General features: G+C 37.0%; 1 protein-coding gene and 1 pseudogene across 1 annotated transcript; both read right to left on the bottom strand.

The window, feature by feature from the left end:
• Positions 1 to 8,545: 8,545 nt before the first annotated feature.
• LOC149218124 (phytochrome pseudogene) lies at positions 8,546 to 12,760 on the bottom strand (annotated as a pseudogene).
• A 310-nt stretch (positions 12,761 to 13,070) lies between these two features.
• On the bottom strand, positions 13,071 to 16,225 carry LOC149218123 (uncharacterized). The gene has a single exon (XM_089383821.1). The coding sequence runs from the start codon at positions 15,705 to 15,707 to the stop codon at positions 13,569 to 13,571; it is 2,139 nt and encodes a 712-aa protein (XP_089239947.1). The 5' UTR covers positions 15,708 to 16,225; the 3' UTR covers positions 13,071 to 13,568.
• Positions 16,226 to 17,992: the final 1,767 nt, after the last annotated feature.

Below are 17,992 nucleotides of genomic sequence, written 5' to 3'. Positions count from 1 at the left end.
TTTCATTGTTCCTAAATAATAAAAAGGCCTCCCTACCTCATTATAACATAGTTTTAAAAGGCATGTATTTGTCACATCTCTTCTCAGAGATAAGCTACCATCACCCGAGCTAGTTTGTTCCTCTTATATATGTAAACATTTTTCAGTAGTTGTTATTTTATTAATTGGAATTTTGTTTCATTTTATCTCTGTGTTTTGTTTTGAATCTATAGGTCATTTCATTCTTACATAAATTTGGATAAACTAACAAGTGATAAATTAGTCTTCATGTTGTGCACTCTTACAATATACTCAACCCCGTCTTTGGTGAGGTGATATTTGTTCTCCTATCTAAAGAATATGGCTTTTATGTCATACAAATAAGGGCTTCCCAAACAAATTCTGCAAATATCAATAGGAATCAAATCTAAATCAAACTCATCAATAAATTTTGAAGTGATAGAAAATAATAGAAATGCATCATCAAAAACCCAACCAAGAGGATAAGGTTTCTTGTGAGGTGTTGTTTCTAATCCCAACTTCTTGAAAATTGCCTTAGATATCAAATTAACTTGGGAACCAATATCAAAAATAATATTTACTTCCGTATGCTTGATAATCACCCTTACACGAAAAAAATTGCTTATAAGCAAACTTCAGTTGAAGACTGCAGGTAAAGAAAACAGTGGAAGTTCTCAAGAGAGGAAAATGTGAGCAGAATACTGAAGTTAGAGAAGAGAAAGGGGTGCTTAAAGAAGTTCTAGAGGAAAGAACCATAGGAATATCAATACGTTGAGCTGAGGAAATCTTGGTGAGCTATATATTAACAGGTCAATGGAGAAGGATTGTTATAGAGGTCTAACTGCAGCTCATAATAGGAAAAGGGAAGCTCAAAAAGAGAGAAGAAAAATGACTACTAATGGTCATAACAAAAGTTCAAGGGTAACCAATAGAATAATGAGTGATGAGGAGTTTGATATATACCTCACAAAGATAAGAGTACAATTGAAAATACTAATGAAGTTGCTATAGGAAAGTGAGGAAGACCAAAGATATGGTTGGATATTGAGAAATAGAAAGGTAAATTAGTGTATTTTGTGGGTGAAGGTAAAGGACAGGTTGCATGCTAATCAGAGGAAAGAATTCAGGGTAGCTGAGTATGAGATGATATTCCACATTTATGAACTAGAACAAGGACCAATCCTTGGGAAAGAGGATGATGATGGTGATGAGATGATAATGTGCTTAGATTAGCATGAGGAAAGAATGATAGAGGCATCTCTAGAGACAAAGGAGTCTCATGTTTTTGGAATTAATTATTTGTGTGAATGTGTATTTGTAGGTATCGAATACAATGAAATTGAACAAGTGCAAGAAATTGTGAAAGAAGAAGAAACTCAAGAAGAGCAGAGTTATGCTTATGCAAAATAGCACGAGCTAGATGATTCTAAATATGGAAATTCTCGAAGAATTATCACAAAAGAGGAAGATTTAAGAATGTTTCATGAACACTTAATACAAGAAGGTCATGAAGGAGTTCAAGTTGAAACTCTTCACATTTGTAAAAGGAATAATGAACTCAGAGGTGTGATTGATTGGCTATATATTCTCTTACTAAATGTCTACTGGATTATTGTTTAAGAAATTTTATTAAAGATTGAAATCAAATGGAAATTGGGAAGATAGAGGAAAATTAAGGAATTTTATTAAAGATTGAAAAGAAAATGGAAATTGGGAAGAGAGAGGAAAACACAGGTTTTGTAGACTTGTGACTTAGATCAAAAATAAGATAGTGAAGAGGAAGTTGATAAGAAGAACTCAGCTCAAGATAATTCATCTAGACCAAAGGAGGTTATGGAGAAACAAGGATGAGAAGACAACCGATAACTTGTCATATAGAAGGAGGAGGCATCCATGTTTCATATGATCAAGAAAAAAATAAGACTAAATTATGAATACAACTATGAAGAAGAAAGAACAGACCGAGCCATTGCTTTGGAAAGCAATGAGAATATTTATGCAGAGAGAGAAGTTGTTTTATGGAACGGTGATAAGTGTTTCAAGCATAGTTTGAAGGTTGCAGGAAATGAATTGAAAGTTCAAGAAAGAGCCTATGTGTATGATGAGACAGGGAAGTACAAATTTTTCAAGGACAGTCAGAAGGAAGAACGAGATATGTTGGAAATTAAGAGAATGAAGATTGAAATATGAGAGGCAATACTTGGAGGCAATGTCTGAAAATTTCATTGGAGAGCCAGAGTTGTTGGAAGATTAGTTGTTACAACCTAACGCTAGAACTGAAGATATAGAGGTGATGGATTTGCCTTTCGAAGATTCCATTTTTTTGAATAAATATGAATATATACCAAAATTTCAAGATTGGTTAAGTTTCAGTAAACATCAAATCAACACAAATATATGGTAAATAAAGAATGGAATATTTCTTTGAAGCAAGTCAAATAATAGGTCGATCCTTATGATGGATTCTTTAGACAACCAGATACCTTGAATATTTATGAAGGGAAGAGGGAGAGAACTCGCACACGCCCCATTATTGATATGTTGACAATTGAATGGAAGAGGATGCTTCAAGGTGATAAGAGATATGATGAAGGGATTGTGCAGAACATCCAGTGTGAATTTCGGTTTGATGAGGAGGAGAATGTTTTTCCAAATAACTGGCATCAAAGAGGAAAACTGAAGATAACAAAGGTACAAGATAGAAAGGCCAAAGACATCCAGAAGAAATATGAACAAGAGAAGAAATTCATTTGGCTTGAAGATGATCAAGAGTATAGATGGTTGATGCAAAATTGCATTAATGAAAATATGGAGACCACTAAAGAAAGGACAAAAATAGAAGACCATGATAGAATCAATGCATGGGATCATTGGTACATGATCATAAGACGTATAAAATATGTATTATTTAGTCATTAAAATCAAGGAATAGAGTTTGTTTGGTGAGTCTTATGAACTGAAAAGGAAAAACAACGATATATATTTCTGGTTATATGTATTCAGAAAAAAATGTTCTCAAGGAAATGAGAATTTGGATGAAAAGAGAAGAGTTTTTACAACTCTTATACAAGGTGTTGTTAAAGTTAAGGAGGATTATAGAGAATGTAAATTTGCAGTGCGTAAACAAATTTTGTCATCAAGTCCAAGAGGAACTGAAGACCAAAGAATTGCTTTGGAAAGTGCAATTGGGGACAGTCTAAATGCAATGAGTAATTGGCAAGGTTCTAAAGTTCAAAAGAATCTTTTTACAGCAACGGGACAGCATAAGAATTGGTTTTATATTTTCATACTAAGAGAAGGGGTAATTTTTAAAGATGAAACTGTTCCACTTAAGAAAGTGGACATGTGAGTAATGGAAATAATGGAGGAGTCATGTATTGTAACCTCTACAAATCATCAAGTCAAGGAGTTGTGGATTATTGCACCTCATAAATTGAATGAAACATTTTTGAGACAACAAATGATACTAATGGTGGAAACCCAAGATAGAGCAATTGAAGGAGTAAAGTGTCCAATTCAAAGAGGTAGTAGTCAGCAGCAAGAAAAAGTGGGAGAAGCAGGGTTAAGGATAAATATTCCCAAGTGGATGAGAAACAACAACCACATCAATGGGCATATGGTTAGTGATGAAATTTGGAGCAAGAAGATTGCACAAAATAAAATCAAGTTTGGGATCCTGGAAGGTTGCAGGCAGCAATGGAGAAACAACAAGACAGTGAGGCAAGTGGAAAGCAGCAGCATAAGATCTAGAATCTAGGATGACTTCAATAGGAAAAAAACTCATGATTAGGAGATCATGAATAATTTGTTCCTCGGAAGTATGATGTGAGAGAAATCCCATCAGAAATCAAATTCTTGACTAGACCCAGGGGTCTTCAAAATTTACCAAAGGGAGTGGGTTCCCTTAATTCAATTATTTGTTTTTCAAAGTTGTAATTGGGCTCTAAAAATTATAATTTCAATTGACTAATGTATAAATCTCGAAAGTTGTAGAGATATAGAAGGGAAATGGATGATTTTAGGGATCTCCTTCATGATATTGTGGATCTGAGGGATATTATGAGGTTATTATGGAGACATTCTAGGATTTGAACTAATTCTAGTTCAAAATTCGTTAATTTTAAAAGTGTAACCTACAAGCACTAGAAAGGGGAGAGATACAGGAGTAGGAGAGAAAGAGCGAGGGGAGAATAAGCCTATATTGTAGACGGACAAATGAATGTAGACTAGGGATCTTATGAATTAATACATAGTGAAGTGATTTATGTGTGAAATTATTCTTCTATGTGTTTTGTTACTTACAGTGGCATGACAAGAATCCTCGATTTCTTGTGTGAATTGAATTGAGGTGCTTTGGAATTTTTCTGTGAGCTCTGTCGAGAATTGAACAAACCCTTTGCATGGATTGGAATGAGTGTTGTTATTTTTGTTTCTTCCTTGGCGTAAGCAAGTTGAGGGAATTTTCAAGTCTCTGGAGGAACCTCTGTAGAAAATTAAGAATTCGGCCTTCGATTATCTAAGTGTCGCACCATGCAAGAAACCTTCAAAGGTTGGTCCAAAGCATTTTTAGTAAGTTGCATTATTTGGAGGGAAAATTCCCACTCATTGCTGGAATAGAATCTTGCCTAAGATTCACTGGTTGAGATTCACGAGAGGAATCTCACTAGAGGAAAGTTGTGGAACACATAAAGGTGGAACCAACAGATGGAGGTCAGGACGGACTTTTGTCTTAACTTTACCATGAACCTTTCCCATCCTGGACCAAGATGGAGTGGCGGAAGAATGAAAGGCAAGTGTTAAGTAAGGTCAGTAGATGGAGGGCGGGATGGATATTTTCCCGTCAATTTTTGTGAGCAATTTTCCATTCCCGACACCAAACCACTGTAAGTATTTCATATTTGTTATAATGTGATACAAGAGAAAAGGGTCAACGTGGGGTTTATTATGATTTCTATGCCCACCGTGGTATGGAGGCGTCTGTGGTTGTAAGTTTGGAATAGGCATTATGTTATAAAGGATTCTCCCTGTGGCCCTTTTATATCCGCCTTTCATATATTTATGGTAACAGTGACACTTTGGTTGGGACTTGGCGTGATTCCTCTTAGGGGTTTGACTCTAGTTTCGGCACATTTGAATATATAACTTTTATGGAAAGGGTTTCTGAAGCTTGCACCACTCATCCTTCTTATCGGAGGAGATGAGATGAAAAAACATGGAAAGGTAGAATGCAAATGCCTAATCTATTAGAGAAACCTCTCAAGATAAAAATAAAATAAAATAAAAATAAAAATGAGTCCTTAAGTGGGAGATCTAAATCTAGAGAAAGATATAGATCTATAAGAAAATTCATAAAGGTATGATAAAGTTGTGGAAAATAAGGAAATTAAAACAAACATTGTACGTACAAAAGTGTTGAGAAATGGAAAGAATTTGAAGGTGCTCCTTCTATAGAAGCAAAAAGATTCTCAAACTAAGGGGATGTATACTTGGATTCTTCAAGCACACATGCCAAACATGAGGCATGGCTAGTAAACTCAAGTCCATCTTTTCATATGAATCCTCAAAGGCAGTTGTTTTGAAAATATGAAAGGTATTATAGTGGTGAATGTTTCTTAGGAGATGACTCGACAACCAAAACCATAAGGCAAGGAAAATTCAAGGTGAAGCTCATGGATGGAAAGATTAGAACACTCTCTAATGTTCTACACATCCAATGATTAGGAAAAATTTTGATTTATGTAAGCAAGATAAGAAATGTTGTTGGCATTGTTTTCATTGATGGCAAAGGAATAGCAAGGTATGCTTGTTATGATTGGGTTCAAGGTATGCTTGATATGTTTGAGTTGATGGCTTTGTATGCTTGATATGTTGCAGAGGCTATGTTGAAGGTATTGATGTTGAGTAGTTGATGTTTCTATGGTTATTATGCTTGCTTGATGCTAAGGTGTTGTGATGCAAATGTGATGCATTGTTTCCATATGTGAATACTTGCATATGTTGTTGCAGTCCACTTTCTTGTGAGATCATGTGAATAAAGGTATGGCCTTGGGAATGCTTGTTGAATGGCCTTGGTATGTTGCAAAGGTATACCTAATTTAAGTGCAGATACAATGATGTAATGTTGTGATGATTGTTATGCTTGTAAAGCAAGTTGTTGAAGTAGCTAAGGAGGTGAAAGAATTGAATATGAGTCATATTAGAGCTTGCTTGCATAGGTTGGGATTGCATGTTGAGCTTATTGTTATGTTGTTGTTGAGATGATATTGCAGTTGCTTGTTATGATGCATGAAGAATTTGTGATGCAAGGAAATGGCAAAAGTTATGTTGCAAATTTGAAGGCTTATTTGAAGATTGCTCTATGAATTGTGTAAATTTGATTAATTGTTCATTAGAGGTGTTTAAAATGTTGTGATGTAAGAGGACTTTGGTTGTTGTAATCTTTAAAGGTGGACTATATTAATGCATGTTTCTAAATTCATTTTATGTATATTTAACATTCAAAATTTGAAAGAGTTTGAAAACGAAAAGATAACCTTGGAATGCAAAGAGGCAAGATTGTTCATTTAAAATTCTTGCATGGAATACTAACAGCCAACAAACTATCTTTATAAAAGATCTGTTTTAAGCTAAAATGGTAGATTTTGTGTGAGAGAAACGAAAGAGTTGTAAGTTAAACACCAAAAAAAAAAATTGCCCATATAAATAATTTTTAACAAAAATTATATGTGATAACATCTGGCTCCAACTGGGGATGGCAGCTCCTTTAGGAGGTGTCAAGAACCGCAAATCTCTGAATTTGCAGATTAGTGTCTTGTCTATTGGGCTGATCTCAAGCAATTAAAACCAATTCATTCTCCAAAAATGTAACCTATGACTTGACTTGCAACCAACTAACTCTGCAAATGAAATCACGCTACAACTGCAAACTGTACATTGCTAAAACCAAATGCTGAAAACCAACTGAAATCCACACTAAAAGAATGCTTGACCAACAAGCTTATTTCACACTCATCCTACACTAATCTGTTGAAAAACTGCCGAATCAAATAATACAAAAGTTCCAATGAAGCCAGTCAAGTAGCTGCCGAATAATATGGCTACTTGACTGTTTATCAACGAAACAAAAACTGAGACATACCATGGTAGTGGCAACTCATGATAGATCTAGTCTCCACAGCGAAAGCATGATTGAATACATGAACTGAAAAAATTTCCCATATAGTCTACTACGGGATCAATAAAGACATGATCTATTGGTTGATCTTCAAAGTATTTTGTGATTAACGTGTTAAGGAAGGGTAGTTCATATGTGTTCTCTTTATCACACCATTGCTCCAGTTGTGAATTATCAAACTCATCCTCAAAAGCATTATATTCCTTAACTAGAAAATCATTGGGCAGCTCTATATCCTCCTGTTTTTGCTGACAAAGACTTTCTAAAGGCTGAATCTGATCTTGAAAATGATAAGACTGTATTTGAGCTTCTAAATCTTCAATATCCTTTTTAAGCTTACTAACAAACTCATCTAAAAATCTGATCTTATCTTGAGGATTACCTTTGTATGTATTTAAATAGATAGATAAAAACCTTGAAAAGGCTTCATCAATCTGATAATCCTCAAAATGATCCCAATATTCTTTAAAACCATCAATAGAAAGGGGATCAGCCACATACCCTGTCATATTGATGAATGGAGCAAGTAGATCAGTTATTCAAGCTCTGAATTCTTCGGCCAGCGGATTTGCCATGAAGCTTTGAAACTTTGGATTCTTCAAGATTGGAGTCGCCATAAGTGTTATGCAATCTAGATTCTTTGACAATGGAGTCGCCAGGTGAGATTCAGCCTACTTGTGTCCAATCATTGTCCACCATCAGCAACCAGATCTAGGTCGTTGTCGTTCTTTCCCAGGGAAGATAGAGCTTTCGCTCCCTAGTATGGTCGCCAGAAATGTCAGCTCTCCTCAATGTCCCAAGGCTGAAAAAGGAAATCAAGGAGGTAACCTCAAACCAACCTTTTGATTTGGCAGCTAGCCCTACCAAACCAGAGAGGGCTCTCTTTATGATCACAGCCAAGGATTTGCAGGTGCAAGAATGGATTTTAGGCTAGATAGTTCAGCTCAATAGATAAATTTGTAGGTTGAGTTTTTAATGGTGGTGGGTGCAGAGGAGTGCCTCCATTGGGCATGGAGTCATGTCAAATCAGTTTTTTCCAGTGATATGATGCAAAGAGAAAGGGGTTTCTTCACAGGGGCAAGGTAGGCAGTCTTGGTGATGAAATTAAGTTAAATCGTTGTAGGAGGATGAGTGTGGGAAAAATGGAAGACAACACAGAGAGCATCAAACTATAGATGAATTCTAAGTGTTGCTTTAAGAGGAAAACATTAACCACTTGGTAAAACTAAATCAGAGCACCATTTAAGATGAATTCTGAGTTAAACATCTAGTTTTTATCCAAGCAAAAAGACATACATTCAAGAGATGTAAGCACATAAGACTAACTTACAAGAACCAAGGAGCACACATCATCAAGATCTGACACAGGAATCCCTGCAAATCACCTTCTGTCTTTCATTTCATTCACTGGCAAAACTTTTCAGAAAACATACAATGCCCTCAGGAGTCCTCAGCTCCAAACGCTAACCCCTATTACATTGAAAATACTGGTTTTTATAAAGAAATAAATCTACCAGCTGTTACTATTATTTAGGAACAAAAATCTAACAATAAACCCAAGATAGACAAATCTCTGATTTGTTGTACAAAATCAGGAACTGGAAAGAGTCGATTGCCTTCAAATTTTGAAAAAATCCACAGTTGTTGAGTACTTTGCCACCTATACCCCTAAATACTCAAATGCTGCCACATGCCCTTGAAACACTGGATTTGATCCTTTGAATACTCAACTAACATGGATTGCTAGATAAGCCTGCGCTATTCATTTTGCATATTTGTTTGCATTATTCTTGATCCCGTGCTTCCTGACTTTCTCCAACACCTTCAAGAGCTTTATGGAGAACATGAGCATCAAAGCTTGCAGTGCGTGCAAGTCTGGTTAAAGCTATATGCAGCTCCTTCACAGTGTTCAGAAGAACTGGAACTGTGGTTGTCAAAACAGGACAAACCTCTCCAAGCATTGATCCACTCTCAGTTGTTAAAGCAGAATTGTCCCTTGCAAGTCTAAGGTTTGATGAAGCTGCAATCGATTTCAAAGAAAACACTCCTTCCCATACTAACTTGACTGGCTTAGGTTTTAGTTTTTGAATTGAATGAAATATCTCACATCTCTCATTATAGATTCATAGAATGGATTTCGATGGTTGTGCTGTAGGAAACATCAGATCTTCCCCACAGTCACCAAATGTGCAGGATAATGAAGTTTTGAGCAGCATTTGTGAGATGTTCTTGGTCTTCCGCTTGGTGATGCATCTATGAAAATCCAAGCTACCATTATGTATAATTTGCTTAGTGAATGAAGATGAGAGAATGGTGAAGGAACTAGTACAATTGGTGGATCTACATGAACTCTATTCATAAGAAAAGACTGTTGAGGAATCCATAGAGGAAGACTGGTTTTGCTGGCTGCTTTCTTCTAGCCATGCCCTGTTTCTTGATCCCTTCTGTTCTTATTTCTCTGATATTTTTATTTCTGTCAGTGATGTTTGATGATCAATGTATGATGATCGATGTTTGTCACTGTCCTCTGTTTTTTCATGGGTTCTCAGTCAACAAAATTGGCTTGCTATGAGGGCAACCTTATCAACATGAAAGAATAATTGAGCCTCCTTCGACATGCAAAAAGGAAAGCATATTTCACTGCACCTTTGACTACAAATTCCGGTTTTGTCCATCAGACTCTTCATATGTGAATTTATCATCCTTCTCTACAGAGAAAAGGATCATCTCTGAGCAGGTCAACACAATGCTTACACAATTCTTCCTCTGATACAGCAGATGATATTTTCTGTAGCTTAATGGTGCTCCTTCGTTTGCTGCCAGGGGTTCCTTTAATGAGGGAAATTATGCCACCTATTTAACCAGCTGTCATTTTGACTGATATATTTATGCCCTTCAAATCTAGAGCTGCGGATTTTATGCCTTGAAACTCTGCTCATAAAAAATGCAATCCAAAACTTTGGCAGCTTTAACAGTAAGAATTAGAGCCTCTTTGTCTCCAGGGCGAAGTCCACTCAGAACACCATCCACATTCATCTGTTCCAAATATGGGAGGAATTAGGGGACTTGGATTCTGAACTATTGCCCTGTAGTCACCTTGAATGTGAGTGAACTTGTCCATAACGATCTTCTGCCCAGTCACATCTTGGGCAACAAAGCACACTCCCACAACATTCTCCTTCAGGTCCCTGCTCGAGCAAGCATTAACGAGTAAAACTACTGGACCTTTTTCCTCCTCTGAGCCATGTCTTTTCAGCTCAATTTGAACATTTTTCTTTTCAACTCCTTGCAAAGCCAAATGTAGCATCATTCTCAGCTGAGGTTTCCTCGACGAGATTGATTAGAGGCTCCCCCAGGACCTCTTCCACTGACAACCCTGTAAGTTCGGCAGCTTTTCTATTCCATCCATTTACTACTCCATAAGCATCGACTGCCAAGATTGGAGTCGTTGCTGTTTCAATCAGTCTCACCATCTCATTTGTCACTACATTCAATTCATCCATTTCCTGAAGTTTCAAATCAGTGAGTTTCCTATTTATCGAGATATTTCTGCTACTGCCATCAGTTTCTTTGCAGGAACCTCGTAGTATTAACTGCAATGAATGGATGGCATCCATCTCAACATCCTCCCAAGGCAAACTCCTCATTTTTACCATTTCAAGGAATGCATTAAACGAAGATCGTGGATGCATTTTCTTACCATCATCTCTGTCCTGCAGGTCATGTTTGGCACCTCCCCATTTGATTTCTTTTGCAGTATGGGATCTGAACCAAAACAAAAAGTCTTTTGAATTAATTCTCACCGCAGCAATTCCACAAACTGCATTCCCTAATGATCCCGCTCCAGGATAGCCTGCATAAACAAGACTATCTGTGCTCAAACCTGTGGAATCCATGTGATGCTCAGACAGCCATGCAACAATATCTTGGATCTGAGCCTCAGTAGGAGTTACCCCCAGAAGCCAAAAGTTTTCTTCATAGTAAAGGGCAGCACCATCGCATCTGACAAGATCCATGATGTTGGGCTTCCGAGTGACAATTCCCAAGGGTGTGTCGCGAAGCAGCATGTCGCAGAGCAATGCTTGAGTGCGCAGAATTCGCTTTTCTCTCATCTGAGCAGCCAATTCAACTTCCTTGTTTAGCTGAATTCCAAAAACTTGCATTAAGAACTCACAGGCATACCTCAAAGGAAATGGAACATAGCATGGACTAGTGTGATGACAAACCACCAGTCCCCAAAGCCTTCTTCCTTTCTGCTGCATCTGCCCCTCGCTACCTCCGTCCAATTCCTTCTCATTGATTACTACAGCCATTACTAGAGATGCTATAGAACCCATGTTGGCCATGTATTGAGCATGGCAACCATGAGGTGCTATCAATGTAGATCCACAGAAACTTAGGTCTCTAGGCAATCTCTTGTCCTGAATCACTGTTACAGGTTGTGCATAGCAATCACAAATCATTCTTACTTTGTTCCTCATAAACAAAAATCTTGAAGCCTGAGGGATATCAGTTGCAGGGTAGTGAAGACCCAAATAAGGTTCTAAATCATATCTTCTAATCTCGGATATCACCTCACCATGATCATCATCATGAAATTTATAAGCCATAACATGGTCATAGCCTATAAGGTCACACACCTCTTGTACAATCATGTCACACAATAGCCCAATATTTCCACTAGGGATCGATTGCAACCGTGATATTGCCTTTTGCAGCAAGCTTATAGGATTGTAATGCTCTCATTGCAGAGGTGGAAACATCCGAAGTCCCAATAGGCTCAAAATCTATCACCAACGCCACATCAATTCTATGGAGTATAGCATAGAAGGGCTTACCGGAACTCTTGGAATGGACCAAAACAGGATTCAGAAGATTGAGTTCTTCAAACTTGGCAGCCTTCTGCAATGCCATGGTGCTCGAAGGAGTGAACAAGGTCCTTGCATCACTGCCAATACAAAGAATTTGCTGGTCCACACTGGGAACTGCATGAGTTGACACTTGAAACATATCTGGGGGATTTTCACTGTAAGCAATCACTTCAAAAGTCTTCTCATTCACTGCAACCATGCACCCAAATGGCTGAAGCAGCTTGCTCCTTTGTATTTGCTGCAGATATGCACTAACTGCAACTGATGGAACAATCTCTAAATCCTTGTTATCTGTTCTGGAGTCACAACTTTCAACACCTTGAATTTTAGGCCAGGCATCCCAGCTTTAAGAAATTTAAGAACTTGTCTCAATCCCTCATCTCCCACATCTGCATCATCATTTTTCTTTGTGTCAGTATCTGAGTCTTCAGTAGCTTTAAGTGATACTGAAAAGGAAGCATCTGCAGATTTGTCCATTCCGCTGCAAGTAGACCACCTGCTCCTTGTATTTCTGATTTTTGTTACAAAAATTTCAAATAAAGGAATGCCTCAACACCTTGAATTTTAGGCCAGGCATCCCAGCTTTAAGAAATTTAAGAACTTGTCTTAATCCCTCATCTCCCACATCTGCATCATCATTTTTCTGTGTGTCAGTATCTGAGTCTTCAGTAGCTTTAGGTGACATTGAAAAGGAAGCATCTGCAGATTTGTTCATTCCGCTGCAAGTAGACCACCTGCTCCTTGTATTTCTGATTTTTGTTACAAAAATTTCAAATAAAGGAATGCCTGGAGCTCCTGTAGCCTTAAACACCAAAAAAAAAATTGCCCCTACAGATAATTTTTTACAAAAATTATATGTGATAACACTATATAAAATGGCTTATTCTGCAATTGAAACATACAAAGGTATGAGTAATTGAATAAAATTTCCCCTTTGGAGGTTTCTTGAGGGTAAACTTCCCGTGTCCCTTGCTTGATATATGTTTGAATGTATTTGCTGCTAAATATTTAAACCGAACTTACAATATATCACTGATAAAACTTTGATTAAACTGTAACATGACTACAAAAGATCCAATGGACTCTTATCTTTTACAAAATGCCCATGTACAATGGAATATCTGTTAATTAAAGACTACATACAGAAAAAAATGGCCCTATCAATTCAGCTTGAAGCTATGGCATACAGAAAATGTTAATAGAAAGACTCAAAGATTTTCATATTGCCAATTTTGCATAGAAAGACATTTAATTTTACTGTACTATTAGTTCCACTTCCACTGTCGTTGTGGTATATGAATATCATGTATGATGCATTAAACCGTTACTGAGATCCATCCCAGCTGAAATCGCTTGCATTATGGACTTTGAAGCTGGAGGCACTGCTGGCAAGTAGAACTTCATCTTACAATATCCTACGAGTTTTTATTATTGTGAGCCTCATCACAGTTGCTCTCCTCACAGAATCCCTCAATCATTGAAATGTAAGTATTGTCGTTTGGAGCCAAACCTTTCTTAACCATTTATTTCAAGAGTTCCGCAGCCTGTTCTCCATCTTTTTTCTTGCAGAGCCCATGGACGAGAGCATTGTAAGTGAGAACAGTGGGATTGAGACCTTTGGTTGACATTTCTTCCTGTACCCGGAAAGCCTCCCGCATATTACCCCCTTTGCTGTAACCAGTAATAAGAGTGTTATAGGTAACATGATCAGGTTCTATCCCCCTTTTACGCATCTCTTGTAGAAGCACTCGTGCATCTTCTGCTAGTCCAGTCTGACAAAGCCCACGAATAAGCGTGTTGTAAGTAACACTGTCAGCCAAAATATCTTTCTCGTCCATCTCGTCTAGCAGCTTAAAGGCCCGTTCCAGGTTCCCTTTGTTGCAATGACCATCAATCATGGTATTGTATGTAATCACATCAGGAGTCACAAACTTTTCAGACATTTTCTTGAACAGCCAATCTGCATCCTCCATCTTACCTTTCTTGCAAAGTCCATAGATGAGAGAGGTGTATGTAACAGCAATGGGAAGGATGTCTTTACTGAGCATTTCGGCATGGAGTTTGAATGCCTCTTCTAGCTCCCCTTCTTTGCAGTAACCATTAATCATTATATTGTAAGTGATACCATCAGGAGCCAACCCCATCTCTGACATTTCTTTCAAAAGACCTTTGACTTGGGTAATTTTGCCCTGTATGAAAAGCCCATGAATAAGAGGATTATAGGTGCAAACACTAGGCCGTAATCCCTTTTGGAGAATTGTGTCTTTCAGTTCAAAAGCTTTTTTCATGTCACCCTTGTTGCAGTACCCATCTATCAATGTATTGTAAATGACATTATTCGGTGTCAAACCCTTTTCCAACATGTCGGGCAAAACTCTAGTTGCCTCTTCAATTCTTCCATCTTTACACAGTCCACTGATAATCGCACTATAACTAAAAACATCGGGAGAAATGTTCTTCTCAGGCATTGCTGCCAGCAGCTCAAGACCAACTTCCACCTTACCTCTTTTGCAAAACCCGTCAATGATGGTATTATACGATACGGCATTTGGTCTACATTCCATCGCCTCCATGTCCTCCAACACTTCCTTTGCTTTCTTAAGTTTTCCTTCTTTGCACAGAGCACTGATCATTATGTTGAATGTGTAGATATTGGAAACGACCTTGCACCGAAGCATTTCAGCGTAAATCACCCAAAGAGTATCCATGTCATTGGCCCTCAAGAGGGCACCGAGGAGGCTATTGCAGGTCTCTACTGCAGGCAGGAATCCATAATTTCTTGTCAAACCAAAGACTTTGACTGCAATCTCAGTCATGCTGGACTGTGCCAAGGTCTTGATCAGCAGATCAAATACCACAGGGGTGGAATCGCAGACCTTGTAAGTTGCAACGAGGGTATCAAAAATCAGTTGGTCTGGGCCAAAATCACCCTTTAGGACTCTCTGCAGAAGCTTTTGAGCAGAAGGATGCATCCTAGCCTTAGCGAGAATGTGTATGACAATACAAAAGGACTGAAGATCGGGCTTCAGTTTCAGCTGACTTTCTACCCTATGGAGGAATTTAAGAGCCAATTTAGGGCGTGTTTGGAGCCTTAGCAGAACTTGAACAACATGGTTCAAGCCAACTTCCGAACCCATTTCAAGGAGCTCATTCCAATTGAGTTCTGAGATGACTACGTGGATTTTCTCAATGATTTTTTGATCTTTTGAGCTAAGTCGGAGGGATGTGATGTCATCCCAAATTGATAAGGTTTTGGGTTTAGGGGTAGAAACAGTTGTGCTTTTTCCAGAAGAAAGCATTTGTGATAATTTGGTGGAATTCTCAGACAGGTGTGTATTTTGATCTTTTGAGCTAAGTTGGGGGGTTGTGATGTATTCCCAAATTGGGGGGTTTTTGGGTTTACGGGTGGAAACAATTGTGCTTTTCCCCGAAGAGACAATTTGTGATAATTTGGTGGAATTCTCAGATGAGTGTAACTGACCTGTGCCTTCCTTTGTGGTTTCCATTGCCTGCGTGTGATTGTACTGCTGCAACATATACTGGAGGCGATTGTTTTTGCCACTGTTCAGCATTCTTTGAGATGCAACACATATACCCGAATTTGTTTTGCAAGATATATGGGAAGCGAATACCGATCCCTGAAATCTTCTCAGTCTCTTCATGGCTGACTCTGCTCCTTCGATTATGTAGAAACCAGCTATGTGTGAGACTCTCTTGATGTTTCAATGCTTAACTGTGCAGGAATTACATTTTGAAGAAATGCACTGCCTTTATACCTGTTATTTGATTTGGAGGAATAACGCATAAACCAAAAGCCTCATTAACAATGGAATAGAACGCTAGAAAGCCGTACGCAGCCTCTCCAAACAGGAATAAATCTCTCTGTTATGTTACATGAAGCGTTTGTTTGGTTGAATATACAGAGCGAAGCCCTAAGAAATATCGCGATAAAATTGATTAAATTGAAGGAAATCTTTTATAATTAACGCCGCAATGCAGAGAGAAGGGCCTTCTCGAGATTGTCTTTCTGATATTCGGTTTGTATCAGAAACTGTAGATTCGTGCAGTGAAGGGTGCTGTCACCCTTATAGGCTATATAAATTTTATCGGTGTCACGGCCCCCGATAGCAGGTATAATATGTGACTGTAATTTCGAGTGCAGAATCTGCCCTACACAAGCTCTTCGGGGAACAAATTCTAGTTAAAATTGGTTATATTTATTTTAAGATTAAGATAAAGAGGATGATTAAGTAAAATATAATTTTAAATTTCAGACATTAAAGAAAGATAAAAAGAGTAATTTGAAAATATATGATTTTATTGATATTATTTCTTTTTGACAAATATATTTTGAAATAGGATCTAAATTGAAATATGATTAATTAAGAATTTTTTCATTGGATATAGGAAAAAATAATTAATAACTTATCACCTAGAAATATGTACGGGTGAAAAGTATGTATTTATTTTTGTCATTTTTAATATATATAACCATGGGTAAAAAAGAAATTTTAAAATTTAATCTAACATAATCAAATTAATAATGTTAAAATTATTATTTGTTGGATTGAAATTTAGAAAGATATAATATGTACATTTTCATAAATTTTATCATTTATAATGGTTGTATGGAAGTAGGTTTTTTGTTCACAAACCATGAGACCAAGAAGAATAACTTTCGAAACTATTGTCATTTTTAATATATATAATCATGGTTAAAAAAGAAATTTTAAAATTTAACCTAACATAATCAAATTAATAATGTTAAAATTATTATTTGTTGGATTGAAATTTAGAAAGATATAATATGTACATTTTCATAAATTTTATCATTTATAATGGTTGTATGGAAGTAGGTTTTTTGTTCACAAACCATGAGACCAAGAAGAATAACTTTCGAAACTAATTTATTTGGATAAACGTAAACAACAATATATAATATGAAACTAATTTATTTGGATAAACGTAAACAACAATATATAATATGAAGAGGTGTGTCTTTTGAAATTCATATTTCGGAGTCACTTTCTATTATAACCCTTCATTTTCCTTCAATCTTTTCCTTTCCAAGTGCTTTGGTGAAGATGTTTGCAATTTGTTTGATTGTGGAATAAAGTCATAGATGGATAGCCTTGGCCTCTACATGATATCAAATGAAATTATATAAAATGTCGATATGTTTGGTTCAATCATGAAATTTGGGATTCTTGGCCAATTTAATTGTAGAAGCATTATCAATAAAAAGGGAGTAAAGTTCACTTGTTTCTCTTGTAAGTCTTCAAGAATTTTCCTAAGCGACGCTATTTCCTTGGTTGCTTTTGCAACTACCACATATTCTACATCTGTTGTGGAATATGTTGAAACTGACTATTTGTGTGACCTTCAAGAGATAGCTCATGAACCAAGACTCATAACATAGCCTAACGTAGACACTCCATTTTCTTTATCTCCATCAAAGTTTGAATCAAAATATCCAATCAATTTGAAGTTACCCACCTGTGAATATTTGAGTCCAAAGTCATGAGTTCCTTTCAAGTACTTTAGAACTCTTTTTTGCATTAGATCAATGTCCTTCACAAGGCTTTTGCATAACCTTCGAAAGGATTCCAATAGGAAATGGAATAGTAGTGAGGTAGATAAGGCTCCCCAAGTTGTCTATACTTAGTTGCATCCTCAAAATCATTTCCTTCTTTAGATGTGAGATTTAGATTTTGTTCCATTGGAGTGGGCAAAACTCTACATTCAACCATGCCAAATTTGTTCAACAATCCACCAATGTACTTCTTTTGAGAGAGGAATATATACTTAGGATGTTGTGTCATTTCAATGCCCAAGTAGTAGTGAAGGTGTCCCAAATCTGTCATCTCAAACCCTTTCTTCAACTCTTTCATTACTGATGCAATATAGTTTTCATTGTTTCCTGTTATCAACAAAGCATCTACATATA

This window comes from Pinus tabuliformis, chromosome Q, assembly GCF_031772625.1.
Source record: "Pinus tabuliformis cultivar Carrire ecotype Pingquan chromosome Q, CPIR1, whole genome shotgun sequence".
NCBI lineage: Eukaryota > Viridiplantae > Streptophyta > Pinopsida > Pinales > Pinaceae > Pinus > Pinus tabuliformis.
This window is presented reverse-complemented; position numbering and strand designations above follow the sequence as displayed.

What these genes read in the sequence shown, in the direction of transcription:
- LOC149218123 (XM_089383821.1), bottom strand. Translation starts at nt 15,707, where the DNA reads ATGAAGAGACTGAGAAGATTTCAGGGATCGGTATTCGCTTCCCATATA.